At 28.9% G+C, this 13,615-nt stretch overlaps 2 protein-coding genes across 2 annotated transcripts in view; one reads left to right on the top strand and one right to left on the bottom strand.

The window, feature by feature from the left end:
- LOC129611951 (leishmanolysin-like peptidase) overlaps positions 1-5,915 on the bottom strand; it is a 35,968-nt gene extending 30,053 nt beyond the window's left edge. Inside the window, exons 1-2 of the mRNA XM_055525380.1 lie at positions 5,549-5,915; positions 4,362-5,482 (exon numbers count right to left, since the gene is read on the bottom strand). Of these exons, the coding sequence (XP_055381355.1) occupies positions 4,362-5,482; positions 5,549-5,915 (1,488 nt within the window). The remainder of the gene's footprint in view (positions 1-4,361; positions 5,483-5,548) is intronic.
- A 783-nt stretch (positions 5,916-6,698) lies between these two features.
- LOC129611950 (trypsin-like) lies at positions 6,699-13,364 on the top strand. The gene is made up of 7 exons (XM_055525378.1): positions 6,699-6,738; positions 11,919-12,113; positions 12,210-12,399; positions 12,463-12,615; positions 12,695-12,786; positions 12,846-13,012; positions 13,075-13,364. The coding sequence occupies exons 1-7, from the start codon at positions 6,699-6,701 to the stop codon at positions 13,249-13,251; spliced, it is 1,014 nt and encodes a 337-aa protein (XP_055381353.1). The 3' UTR covers positions 13,252-13,364.
- The last annotated feature ends 251 nt before the right edge of the window (positions 13,365-13,615 follow it).

The following is a 13,615-nucleotide window of genomic DNA, read 5'->3' as shown; positions in this document are numbered from 1 at the left end:
ATTTTTTTTTACCGTAAGTATTACAAATGAGATTTTTTTTCCTGAAAGTGTTACTTAACGAAAACATTTTCCGTATTATTTTTATTATGAATTTTCCGGTAAACAAATGACATAAATTTTGCATTTATTAAAAAAAATTGTAACCTTTATTAAATAAACAAGTAATTGAGTAATATATTAAAATATTTTTTTTTTAAATAAAAAACCTCAATAAATCCCTTGTACAGCTGTCGTAAAATCCTTTGAATCTGTAAAGTACAATGCTTGATTGAAATTAAATAAAGTATCTCATTTTTTATTTAATAATCTCGTTTGAATAACAATGGTAAAGGTTCTCACAAATGTTCAATTCTTAAATATCTTATGCTTATATGAATCTACGTAGTTCGTTACAATAATTGTGGTATGCGATAATGGATGCGAAAAATTTATTTATTTTACATAAATTAATAATATTAAAATGATGTGCACAAAAGGATGATTTTAACCACAGTATTTCAATTGGATTAAAAATATTTCAGCTCTTTTACCATAATAATGGATTTTTCCCAGTTTTAGCTGATTGCGATGGAAAAAGAACTCATTTAACAAAAATTGATTTAGTTTGTCAATCAATTTAAGCTTGCAATTATTTTCTGGACATTGGGCAAATAATTTATTAATACTAGGTTATTTATTTACCTTGGATTCAAAAGAGTAAGAAGAAGGTAGTTAAATCAAGTAAATTCAGAAATTTCATTTTACAAAAGTACCAAAATTTCGCATGAAGATCTCACATTGTATTTGAATTCTAATTAAATTTTAATCAACTCCCAATAAATATTAATTAATAATATTTATTTAATTCTCTTGAAAAATTTTATTTCTTAAATTAAAGGGTTTACAATAATATTTCTTAAACGAAATTGGAAAATATCGAATTTCGTAGGGTGTATGTGTGTGAGTATATTTTAATTAATAAAGAATTTTTAATTGAGTACACGATACTTTGCTTCATTATTAACTTACGTCATTTTTATATGCTTAATTTTTTTTTTTTTGAAAAATATCTGTTACCAATTAAAAATTACATAATTAATGTTGTCCCCCCAAATTTTTGAAATTTGAACCGAAAATATTTAAAAATTTTAAATAAATTGAAAATTTTGTTATAATTTTTGAAATTTCGTCTGTGATAACTTTTTAAGAATTCTTTTTATCTAACATCAGAATCTTTAAATTAGAAATTTAAATTAGAATCCTTAAATACGTCACTGTCAAGTCACATTTCATTATTGTAAAATAATTCACATGAATTTTATTAAATTTTTACATAAGTATCTAATTTTGCCATTTTACTCTTACCTTTCAAAGTACATAATATGCTCAATGTCAAAGTTCTTTAAATAAATATGACGTACATTTACTTCTTCGGAAATTTGAATCAATAATTTCCAATTTAATTCATAAAATCAAAAATTTTTTTTCCATAATATTAAATATTTTTTTAATTATACTTGGACCAAATATCTTGGAATTGCATTATTCTTGGAATTAATATCAATTTCATAAAAGATACCGGAAATGTGTAAGCATCCAAATCTACCAATAACATGCAATGCAATGTAACCATTGTGGTTAAAGAAATAAAATGATTAATTTTCGCATTTTCATTTTCAATAAAATTTTTCCCTATTCAATTTTCAAAAAAAAAAATCATTAAGTAGTAACTAATTAGTTCAATTCATAAGAAACTTTAATAACTACAATTAATCTGTATAAAAGTACTGCTTTCTTTTGCTTCATGATAATTAAGGTATTCATGTTAAGCATTAAGGTATTATTAAATTACAAATAAACACATAGTGTTATGTCATGTAAATTATGGCCACAATATTGGTATCGGTAATCTAGTTCAATTCAGAATAATTGTAAAGTTATTCATTATTTCCACATAATTCATCGGTGGTTTCAAGGAAGAACTTACTAAATGAAAAATAGAAGTACATTGATTTCATAATTTAATTTTATATTTTTTGAAAAAATTATAGCTTTCTATACTTGTTTCAATAATTTCGCGTACTGAAGTAATTTTTTGAATTCGGCAATTATTTGCTACCGGAAAATCAAAAAATTCGACTTTTGAATATCGTATAAGTTAGAACGTAATATTTCCGTATCGTTATCTGTATTTGAAAATATTTCGAGATTCAGACACAGACATAGACATAAAGTTTAATTTAACAGAACAGTGGAGGTATTCAAGAAAACAGATTTCCGGCAGTGACAATAAAATTTGTGTGTTAGTTTGCAAATTTCATATCTAGCACAAATTTAAATTAAAACATAATTTTATATATGAATTACTTAAGTACCACATTGAAATAGAAAATCTTTTATCAGATTTTGAATTTTAAGAAAAATATCCTACAATCCTCAGGTATATTGATTTTATTCTCTTTCATATTAAATCATTTTCATTTTCCTCTTTGATTCTCAAATTTCTTTGCATTACTAATGAATGATTATACTTACGTATTAGAATCATTACGATTAGAATCATTATTCCAATTATGTCACTAACAATTTAATTATATTTCATCTCAATGTTAAAACTAATTTAATAATTCAACTTAATTAAAACAATTAAATAAATAAATATAAAACTAGAAAATTAGTATTACAAGCTTTTTACTATTTTTATTATTAAAATGTAAATTAAATTTTTAAAAGAGATTTTTGAAGATTAAATCAATTTCTTAAAATTTAATGTTGATCTAAAATCTATAATAAATCTTAATGAGATTTCAGAAATTTCTCATCAAATTTCTTAATTTTAATATTACTGTATGAAGTCTTTTTTAAAGAACAAAATGGCATAACACTTTCAGTATAACACAAAATCCAAAAGGCAAATACTTATACAATTGTGGTCGTAGATTGTGGTCGAGGTTATGAACTTTTACGATTTCACTATATAATTGACAACAATATTTAAGATTGTGGTATTAATGCTTAAAATATAATATTGTTTGCAATCAAGGTACATTACTATAAATTTTTAATCGTAATCAATTATTGTATACGTTTCACATCAATTGTCTAACCCTGAATTAAAATAGAAGTAGAGAAAAAAAAAAACGAAAATTTCAACGAGTAATTTTTGATACTTTAATAGTTTAGTTTTTCTGGTAAATTACTTCTTGTCTATTGATTTAACTTCAATATATTCATGAGTACAAAGTGAACCACTTGTGTTTTGATCCGGAATGAAAAAAATCCAAACAGTAAAAGAAACTTGTTTCATTTCTAGATTGTCAGAACTCGAAAAACCACCAACAGTGCCCTCAAATGAAAAATTGATTTTTACTAGAATTAAACTATATGAGATTTTGGACAACATCCTTTATATGGTGACCTGTTTCCTTGCATTGTATATTACGTTCAACACTAAACGCAGCACACTGTTTTTTTTTTTTTTTTTTCCTTCTTCACTCCTCGCGGGAGCATAGGGCCGCTACAAAGCTTCGCCATCGCACTCTGTTGTGGGCCATGTTCTTGATTTCTGCCCATGTGTAACTTGTTTCTTTGTCGACGGTTCTGCGCCATGTATTTTTGGGGCGCCCAACACCTCTTTTTCCTTGAGGGTTCCATTCTAGTGCTTGTCTGGCAATTGCTTCAGGTGGACGCCTCAAGGTATGCCCAATCCAACCCCATTTTCTTCTCTTTATGGCCGTCGCTATATCCTCTTGTTTGGTTAGGGCCCACAAGTCGATATTACTTATACGTTGGGGCCAGTATATCTTGCAAATGGCCCTTAAACACCTGTTTACGAAGACCTGAAGTTTGTTTGTTGTGTCTTTCTGGGCCAGCCAGGTTTCTGAGCCATATAAGAGGACCGATTTCACATAGGCGTTGAATATTGCCAACTTCGTTGCCCTTGTTATATGTGATGACCTCCAAATCGCCCATAATCTACCAAACGCCATCCTTGCCAGTTTCAACCTATTTTCTATGTCTTCCTTGGCGCCTCCTGATGTGGTTATTATGCTGCCAAGGTAGTTGAAACTTGCTACATCGTCTATTGGTCTTGAGTTGACGTCAAACGGGACTATATTCGTTGTGTTTATGCGGAGCGATTTGGTTTTATTGACATTTATTTTGAGCCCCACTTCCGTTGCCTTACTACACAAATTGTTGAGTTTAGTTTGCATGTCTGTATATGTGTGGGCCAACAGGGCAATGTCATCTGCATATTCTAGGGCCTCAAGACGGGTCATTAGGTTCCATTGTATGCCTTTAGGGGTGGATGTTACTTTACGCATAACTTCGTCCAGAACCACATTGAACAGTAGGGGGGAGAGAGGGCATCCCTGCTTTACTCCAGTTTCTATTTCGAATGGATCACTGAGTTCATTATTGTGCAGGATTCTGACTTCTGACTCATCGTACAGAGCCCGTATGATCTTGATGATTTTTTGTGGTACTCCTCTGTTAGCTAATGCCCCCCAAATGCTTGCGCGTCTAACAGTGTCAAATGCCCTCTCGAAATCGACGAATGTTATGAATAGGGGTGACCTCCTTTCTACTAATTGTTCCACTATTAGTCTGAGAGTGTTTGACTGGTCAATGCAGCCTCTTTGCCTTCTAAATCCGGCCTGTTCTTCTCGTAATGTTTCTTCTAGCTTGTCCTCAATTCTTGCGAGGATTACAAGTGCCAGAACCTTATTTACTGAGTTCTGCACGGTGATTCCCCTCCAGTTAGAACACTCTCTGAGGTCACCCTTTTTCGGCAACTTCACAATTATACCCTGTTTCCATGAGGTTGGTATTATTTCGTCTTCCCACACACTCTGCAGAATTGGGTGAAGTACTGCTACTGCACTCCTGGTATCGGCTTGCAGCAACTCTGCAGGGATGCCTTCAGGACCTTCTGCCCTACCTTGTTTCAATCTTTTAAGTGCATCTGATATTTCATTCTGTGTGGGTGGGCTTATGCTTATTCTTGAATTTTGGGTATACGATGTGTTCTGGTCTGTTTCAGTATGTTGCAGGGCCGTGGCACCAGATTCTTGAAAGTGCTCCCTCCAGCGACGAAGTTGCTCAGTTCTTGATGTTAACATACATCCATTTTTGTCATTGATTGGCCGGTTATTTTTGGTGTTACATTTTGTTATCGTTCTTATTTTGTTATACAGGGTGCGCATGTCGTTACGCTCGGCTGCCGCCTGTGCTTGTGAGGCTAGGGTGTTGTAGTACCTCCGTTTGTCATTTTTGGCAGACCTCTTAACTTGCTTTGCCACATTATTGTATTCTGCTCTTAGTTCAGGCGTTGGGCGCGTTAGAAGCGTGGTTTTCAGGTTTCTCCGTCTTTCTATTTTTGCCCATGTGTCATCAGAAATCCAAGCCTTTCTTTCTGTTCTTACAGTCCCCAGTGTTTCTTCGCCAATTTGCCTTATACATGATTGTATATCACTGGGGCCCAACTGACGTGTAGATAATTCTTGTATTTTTGATACAAATTCCCGCTTTGTATTTTCATTTTTCAGTGCTGCTACACGTAGTTTGCCTCTTCTTCTTTGTGCCGCGTATCTTATGGTGCTTGGTTTCAGCCTGACATCTGCGGTGACAAGCATGTGGTCACCATGTATGTCTGCTCCCCTTCGTGATCTGACATCCAACAATGATCGTTTCCAGGTTGTGTTAATACATACGTGGTCTATTTGATTTCTTGTGTGACCACTCGGTGATTCCCAAGTATATTTATGTATATTTTTGTGTGGGAAGAGGGTTCCGCCCACAGCCAGATTGAATTCTGTACATAAGTCAAGCAGCCGGCTTCCATTGTTGTTTCTTGAGCCAATGCCGTGTGAGCCAATGATTTCTTGCGGATCACCCTGCATCCTAGTACCAATTTTTGCATTTAGGTCACCCATAAGTATTATGATGTCAGTTCTCGGTATATTACTTATGACCGACGTAAGCTGGGAGTAGAATTCATCCTTGAGTTCGTCGAAAACGCAGCACACTGTAAATATTTATAATTTCGGTCAATTTATGCGGGTTTTTATTATAAGTAAAACAATTTACCAATTTCCAATTTAAATGTTTAGCAAATTGGACAAAATACTGATTGGGTTTGGTTAAACAGAAAATTTGAATATTTTTAAGTTCCGAAATCAATAAACTAAAATTAATTTATTTTTTAATTAAAAAAAATCACATACAAATTGTTTTTTTTTTTGCTATTATACTAAAAATTACCAATTAATTAAATTAGATTTTTTGATTCTATATAATCTTAAGAGTCGTTTAAAATATAAATTTCTTGGCTTAAGTAGTTTGGTAACATACGTGCGAATGTGGAACTGTCTGCTTCAAAATGCACCTTATTCTTATATGAACGATAACTTCAATGGGACGTATTGTGAGTGCTTGTATAAAGTTGTTTTTGATAGTCTTTTAGATATCCGAATCGACCATTGATAATTTAATTCAATTAAATGCCGGATCTTGTATAACGCTAGAACATTACCCTAACATGTGTGACGTTACATTTAAGGAATACGAGCTCACGGTACAAAAATCAAAACAATGAAAATATGTAACAGCAATTACGTATAATCCCAGCATTATTTTACCAACAGCTTTTTTATCAATTAATCCAAAATAGAAGCAAAATCGACTGTCCACTCATGCGTGGCATATTTACAGGAAATATGGCGATATATTTTCCGTGCCAATTGAAATTATCAGAATGTACATTGTAATTATTTTTAAATAAGTATTAAAGTTTACATGCCAGCATTTCGGCAGTAATATGGTGCTACACACACATTGCAAATTTAGCTTGTATGAGAAAATAACATTAGACGACTATGCTTAGACAATGAAAATTTATTAAGCAATTGATTAAAGTCCATAAAAACCATTAACACCAACCATAAATTTTAAAAATTTTCTTTCGATTGTAAACGACGCTTTAAGAATATGTTTTTACTAATTTATTGTATCAGTGTAATTTAGCGTATGTGTATGTGTGTTTCCGAACGTATACCACCAGAAATGTTTAAAATAAAAACTAAAAAAAATAACCATAATTTTGTATTATTTTAATAGTTAAAAAATAAAATTTAAAATCGCGTTTTCTTGTTAACCAGTTAATTTATTTTTTAATTTTAAATGAGATGATGACTAATGACTAGCAAGAAATAACATTTAATTTTATCTCTAAGTTTACCAGATTCATTTTGATTTTCTTAAATTTTTAAATGTACAATAAAGTACGTAAGTTGTTAATTTTGTTATCTTGACAAAATCTCTTAGATAAAAATCTTGCAAACGAATTCAAATTTACAATTTTCATTGTTAACTATAGAGAATAATGATAAACAAGCAAATAAACGGATAATAAATGGCTAGCAGTTAGTTAAAAGTGCTAAACGAATTTTTATAAATTGATGGTTGCACAAAATTAGACTTTAATTAGACGTTATAGCACACGATTTAAAATATTGTCACTTATTTTAAAAACTGCTTTTAAGATTAAATCAAAAAATTTTCCACAGCACTTAAGTTAACCTTAATGTACTTTGAATTATTATGAATTATTGTGTAAATTGGCTTGAATTTTTTGATAATAATTGACAGATAATAGAAGTAAAAAAAATATTTTTATAAAAATTTAAATTACTTATTATTGTCATTCCAATATAACAATATAGAGTTATAAAATTATTAAAGTAAGATCAACTCAATCGCTTTAAACAGAATTAATGATGATTTGATTGTATTTTGTGCAAAAATTGCTTAATATAAGCATTCGTACTCTATAATAGATGCTTGCTAGTTGATAGTTATAAAATTTTATTTAATTTATATTATTAAATTCGAAGAAAACTACTTAAAATTCAAAATTCATTTAAAAAAGTTCGTAAAATTTTAAAATTCAAGGTTTAAATTTGCAAAACATTTTCTGATATTCGCAATTTTTTCTAAGTTTATGCACATCATAACTTACGATTAAATAAATGAGAAAAATTCCATTTTAGAATATTAAGATTTTGATGGTAGCATATTTATTAAGAATATAATTAAATAAAATATGGTTATTTAAAATATTCATTTAACTTACTTAATTTATTTATTTGCACAGATTTAAAAGTTATTTTTCACCCACCATTTATTTAGCATTTTGCAAATGGCACGACATTGGCATCAAATTGAATTTATGATGGCACACTTTTCTATTTTGTTTTATAAATAAATGAACAATAGAATTATTTAAATATTCAGGACATGTAATATTTGCCAGGTTTTAATTAAAGCTTTAAAATATCACGACATAAATCTTAAATTATAAGCTAAAGTTCAAATATAATCTTTAAGAGAAATACAAGGTTTTTGGAATTGTCTCAAATGAGAGTATGTACAGATTGTCATGTGGATATTATTGTTGATACCTCGACAATACAAAAAAATTTTCCGTCAGCCGTGTGTTATACATACTGGGAGAATGGTCAAATCAAATTGTATTAGCTACCATAGTAATTATTAACACAATGCATATTGAATATTGTAACCCGTATAACCAATTTTTAACTTCACAGTTAATTTAGAAATCATAAAACGTAAAACATCCTACAATCCCCAGGTACCTAATTTTATTTTGTTCTAAATAAGTTGACCAATACTGTAACCTGAATAGATTTTTAGTCACTGCTAAATTATCTTTGCTGTTAAATTACTGCAATCAAAATTCAATTCTAATTTGCCGTTAATTGATATAAAAAATTTGGGAATACACAAATTATGAACTTAATTAGTTTAATTTTTGTGTTAGATCTGGCAGAAAAGATCCGTACTTCTGTATGTTCTGTTCATTAATATCTCTATGCCTGAGAGTTAAAAATGTAGCAATGTGAAAATCAAAATCAAAAATATTATTTTCCAAGCAAATAATTTGAGCAAAAAAATTTCTTTTGTTATCATCACCTTATTAAAATTTGAAGTCTTCGATATAATGGAAGAAAACAAGTTATAAAAAATATTTTAGAATATTGTTGTTAATGAATGAATTTTAATTCTTGATTTTAACATGATCGAAGATTTCTAGTTTATCATTTCTAGTTTATGCATGTACAAAACATTATTCAATTCTAAAATATGCGATTTAGTTATAAATTTTTTAAATTACGTCAGGTTAAGCTTTACTAATGTGAAAATTATTAGAGAAAATTTATTAAAATGTAGAAATTTTCTTAAAATACGCAAAAATTTCAAATATTTAAAATAATTTTATTGAAATCACAAAATCTTAACACAAAACCTGATCGTATGGAATAAAATTAGTATGGAGTGTTTTTGAAAAACTCTATAAATGTTCAGGACTTAGGTTGGAGAAGTAGGTGAAATTTAGGAAGAAGTACGTGTGTAATTTAAAAACATAAACATGTTAAGATCAGGCTCAGTTCTGCCTTCATTCAAAAGAGTAGGAAAAATTTTATAAAACATTACAGTTGTACAGCTTTTACGATTTAAAGAAGTCTCGTTATCAGACTCGATGTATGCTAATTGGAATGTAATGAAGATTTAAGCATGAATATTGGTAAATCCAGTAATTTTTTAAATCAATTTTAGGAAATCAATCATAAAGCCGTAGGTCTTGTAATAATCTTGATGCGGAATCTATTCACTGTATTGATTTCGTTTAAAAAGTTCAAAAGATTTCAAGAAACTGGGAGAAAGAATTTATGGAAAACCAACTAGGTTCATCTAATTTAGATTACAAATAATAATACGATTAGTATATACGACAATACGACATTATACAACAAACAATAAATACGACAAGTAGTTGATTTATGGTTTAAGAGGGAAAATTTTCATGTCTTCCTTATTTTCTTGGCGAACTTTGGTTTAAGAATATGTGGTTAGTGGTAAAATTGCTAAATTCTCAAATTTAAATTTAGAGTTTTTAAAAAAATTTTTTAGCCATTTCTTGATTGTTTTTTGCTAGTACAAATAAATCGCCTTTGTTATTAATTTTGCACTGCGTTTGTACTGAAAACAGGTCTCCATTATTAAATATTTAAAATATACAATTTTATTTATGTACGTATATTTAATATAACACTTTATATACCACTACTAATATTACTCTTACTGATATTAATAGAGCTGAAAATCAAATTAAAATTCTTAGAAATTATTTAATTCCTGTTTTGCAACACAAAAACACACACTAAAAATAAAAGTAATTAAAAAACATAAATAAGAATTTTATGTATGAATAATATTATACATAGTTTATTGATATTTTAATTTGTTATGACATTTTAGTAGAAAATAATTAAAATTCTAATGAAATTCCCACCAACAATATAATTTCTGCGTTTAATACAATTAACAACATCGGAATTTAATATCTAGTTCACCTCAATTTAAATACAAAGAATAATGAATTAGACTCGTGGTAATAAAATTAATCTGTATATTAGTTTCCTGATCACGATTTATGAATATACAATTGCAATAATTAGACTGTTCTAACGTAATAAATGTGTTGTGAGCTTCCCAAATTTCATTTTGAGTGAGCAAATATGAAAAAAAATAGCAATTAATTTATAAAATTAATTTTTTCGTATCTTTCGTATTTTTTTTTATCTTATTCAACTTTCATTTATTTATCGATTCGCAAAATAAATAAAATCGAAAATATTTTTTAATGATTTTTTTCATTTTATTTTTATCACATTATGTGAAAAGTTCAATACCATTTCTGAAACTAGTTAATTCATTGAATTTGTTGTTGTATATTTGCATCTACTATATAGAATGTTGACATCTGATACTTGTATAGAAAATGAGTCTTATCGTATATTTCAGTGATAGTCAAAGTATTTCAGAAGTGGGCCAAAAGTTAAAGAGAAAAATTTCTATGAGCAAAAATATTTTATTTTTTTTAATGTGTTTGTGTAAATAATTGAAGAGCTTTTTGTTTATGTTCAGTGCTCTTCTCAGAGCGTAAGTTCAGGCGACGAAACTAAAATATGTATGGCTTGCTTTTACTTCTTTGCTAACGCAAGTATAGAGTTTGAAAGTTAAAAGTAAAACGGATTCACGAACTTTATGAAATTCATGACAGCTGTAACTTATTAAAATTAAAACTAAATCTGTCAGCTGAAATGTGTGTGCGTATATAAATATAACATTAAAGACATGTATGACAAGTTTTTATTCGAAAAATAATATCTAGAACAAAAAACTGGAACTATGTACTTATCTAAAATGTTAATACTTTTACTTTTAATATGAGTTTTATCTTAATAACCACACTAAATAAAAAAAATTTCGGAAATTCCATTTAGAATTTATATTGGAAAAACCATTTTTTCATTCCGAAAAAATCTTATAACTCTGAGGCACAATTTTCTAACTCACAAAAAAAATATATTTGAAGCAATTTTTTTTCACTCTTTTCTTTGATAAAATAATTAGCATAAAACTGAATATTCATAATATATACAAGTGCTGTAGAACCGTGTGTAAATAATATTAAATTCGTATAACAATTCAGAATATGTGTAAAAAGCATAACGAACTCGCTTATTTTCAGCTCAAACACTATTGTAACGAAACTATTAAATAATATTTTACTTAGTATTTTGTTGTTGCCTTTAAACTCGTCTTCATTTTGTTTACGATTATAAGATAGCGCATACTCGTACCTGCATAAACGTGTAATTTTTCCAGTTATTTTAGTCGTGTTTCAAGCGTGAATGCTTAAAGAACTCAAAATAAAGAAACTGTAGAAATGATTTGCAAATTTAATAATTTTTTCTACATTTCTTTCCTTTTGATTATCGGCACAGGTAAAATATTTTCACATATTTTTTTTTTAATAATTTTTTTTTCTTTAAAAATTTTATTATGAATAGTTGAGTCTCAAAGAGTTGACTGTTTCGAACCATGTATACCGTTTTCAAAATGTTATGTTGCCCAAGAGCTTTTTAAAGAAAACCGGACTTACCCAAAAGTTTGTCATTTTACTGAGTTTGAACCTTATGTTTGTTGCAATCAGGATTTACCGTTTTTGAAAAATTATTTTGAAAACTTAACGGCAAGTGAAAGGAGTAAGTATGTTGTGTGAGGGTTTTCCATTCATAAAAAAAACTATTATAGAAAAATTTTTAATTGTAAAAACAAAATAATTCTAATTCTTTTCGTAGTATGTCAAAAATTAAACCCACCAGTACAGCGTCCTGTTGCTGTTGGTGGTTATGAAACGAAAAAAGATGAGTTCCCATTCATGGCTGTTGTGGGTTATGGTGACATCAAAAATCCTACATATAACTGTGGTGGGTTTTTAATTGACAGAAATTTCGTAATAACAGCAGCTCATTGCGCCACGTATAATAAGTGAGTTTCTCTTATTTGTTATATAAATAAAACAAAATTTTTACATTTCATTTTACCTTTTAGTGAACCACCATCTGTGGTACGAATTGGAGGAGATCCGTTATCTGATAATGCTACTAAAGTGGTACCAGTTGTTAAAGTAGTATCTCATCCTGACTATCAAAGTGATACAAATCATAATGACATAGCAGTATTAGTGTTAGGTCAACCGGTATAGTAAGTGAACACGTAAAAAAAAATAAATGCATTAAATAAGTAAACAAATAAAATAAATTCAATTTTCACTTTTTCTTAGTGCAACTCCTGTTTGTCTCTGGACTTTTGGAGAACTTAATTTGGAATTTGATTCTAATGCTATTTCAGCAGGATACGGCTCAACATCATTTGGTATAATACGCTTTAATAATTTAAAAATTTTAGTTTTCCTTACGATGTATATTTTGCAGGGGGCCCATTTGCGAAAAGACTCTTAAAAGTTTATATGACAATATTAAGTAACGATGTATGTAAAAAACACTATGGGGAAAATCAAATTATTGAATCCCAATTATGTGTTGTGGGCAAAGAGAGAATTTATAATGGCACTGAACAAGTTATACAAGATACATGTCAGGTATGTGCAATTTAATTTTTTTATGAATTCTTTTAGTTATAGATTTATTTTTTTACATAAAGGGCGATTCTGGCGGACCACTATTGTTAGGAGAACGTGTAGTAGGTATTGTTTCATATGGACAGGTCTGTGGTTCATCTACACCTGGAATATATACGAATATAAGTTCCTACATAAATTGGATTGAATCAGTAGTTTGGCCCGAAAACAAAACGGAAGATAAACTTATTCTAGCATAGATTTGTAGTAGTATTTAAAGTGAAGAACTGTAACTTAAAATTAAGAAAAATTATTACATTAAGTTTTAAATTATATAGTTTTTAGTATTTAAGAAATTTTTAATAAAAATGGTATTTGTATAAAATATGTGATTAATTACGATATCAGTTTGAGAGAGATTACTTTCCGAAATTTTTTTAACGTTTCACGATTCAAGAATGACAAGGTGGGAAAATAACATTGACCTTTTCAGAATTTCAGAATTTCACCATTTACTGTAAATGGTTTGTTTATTTGAGATAAATTGTGTTATTCGTCCAATCAGCAATACACACACATCGTATGAATAACAAATGGACACTACAGAGCCCAAATAATTATTAT

The sequence above is a fragment of the Condylostylus longicornis genome, unplaced genomic scaffold (assembly GCF_029603195.1).
Source record: "Condylostylus longicornis isolate FDR11 unplaced genomic scaffold, ASM2960319v2 ptg000055l, whole genome shotgun sequence".
In the NCBI taxonomy this organism is placed as follows: Eukaryota; Metazoa; Arthropoda; class Insecta; order Diptera; family Dolichopodidae; genus Condylostylus; species Condylostylus longicornis.
This window is presented reverse-complemented; position numbering and strand designations above follow the sequence as displayed.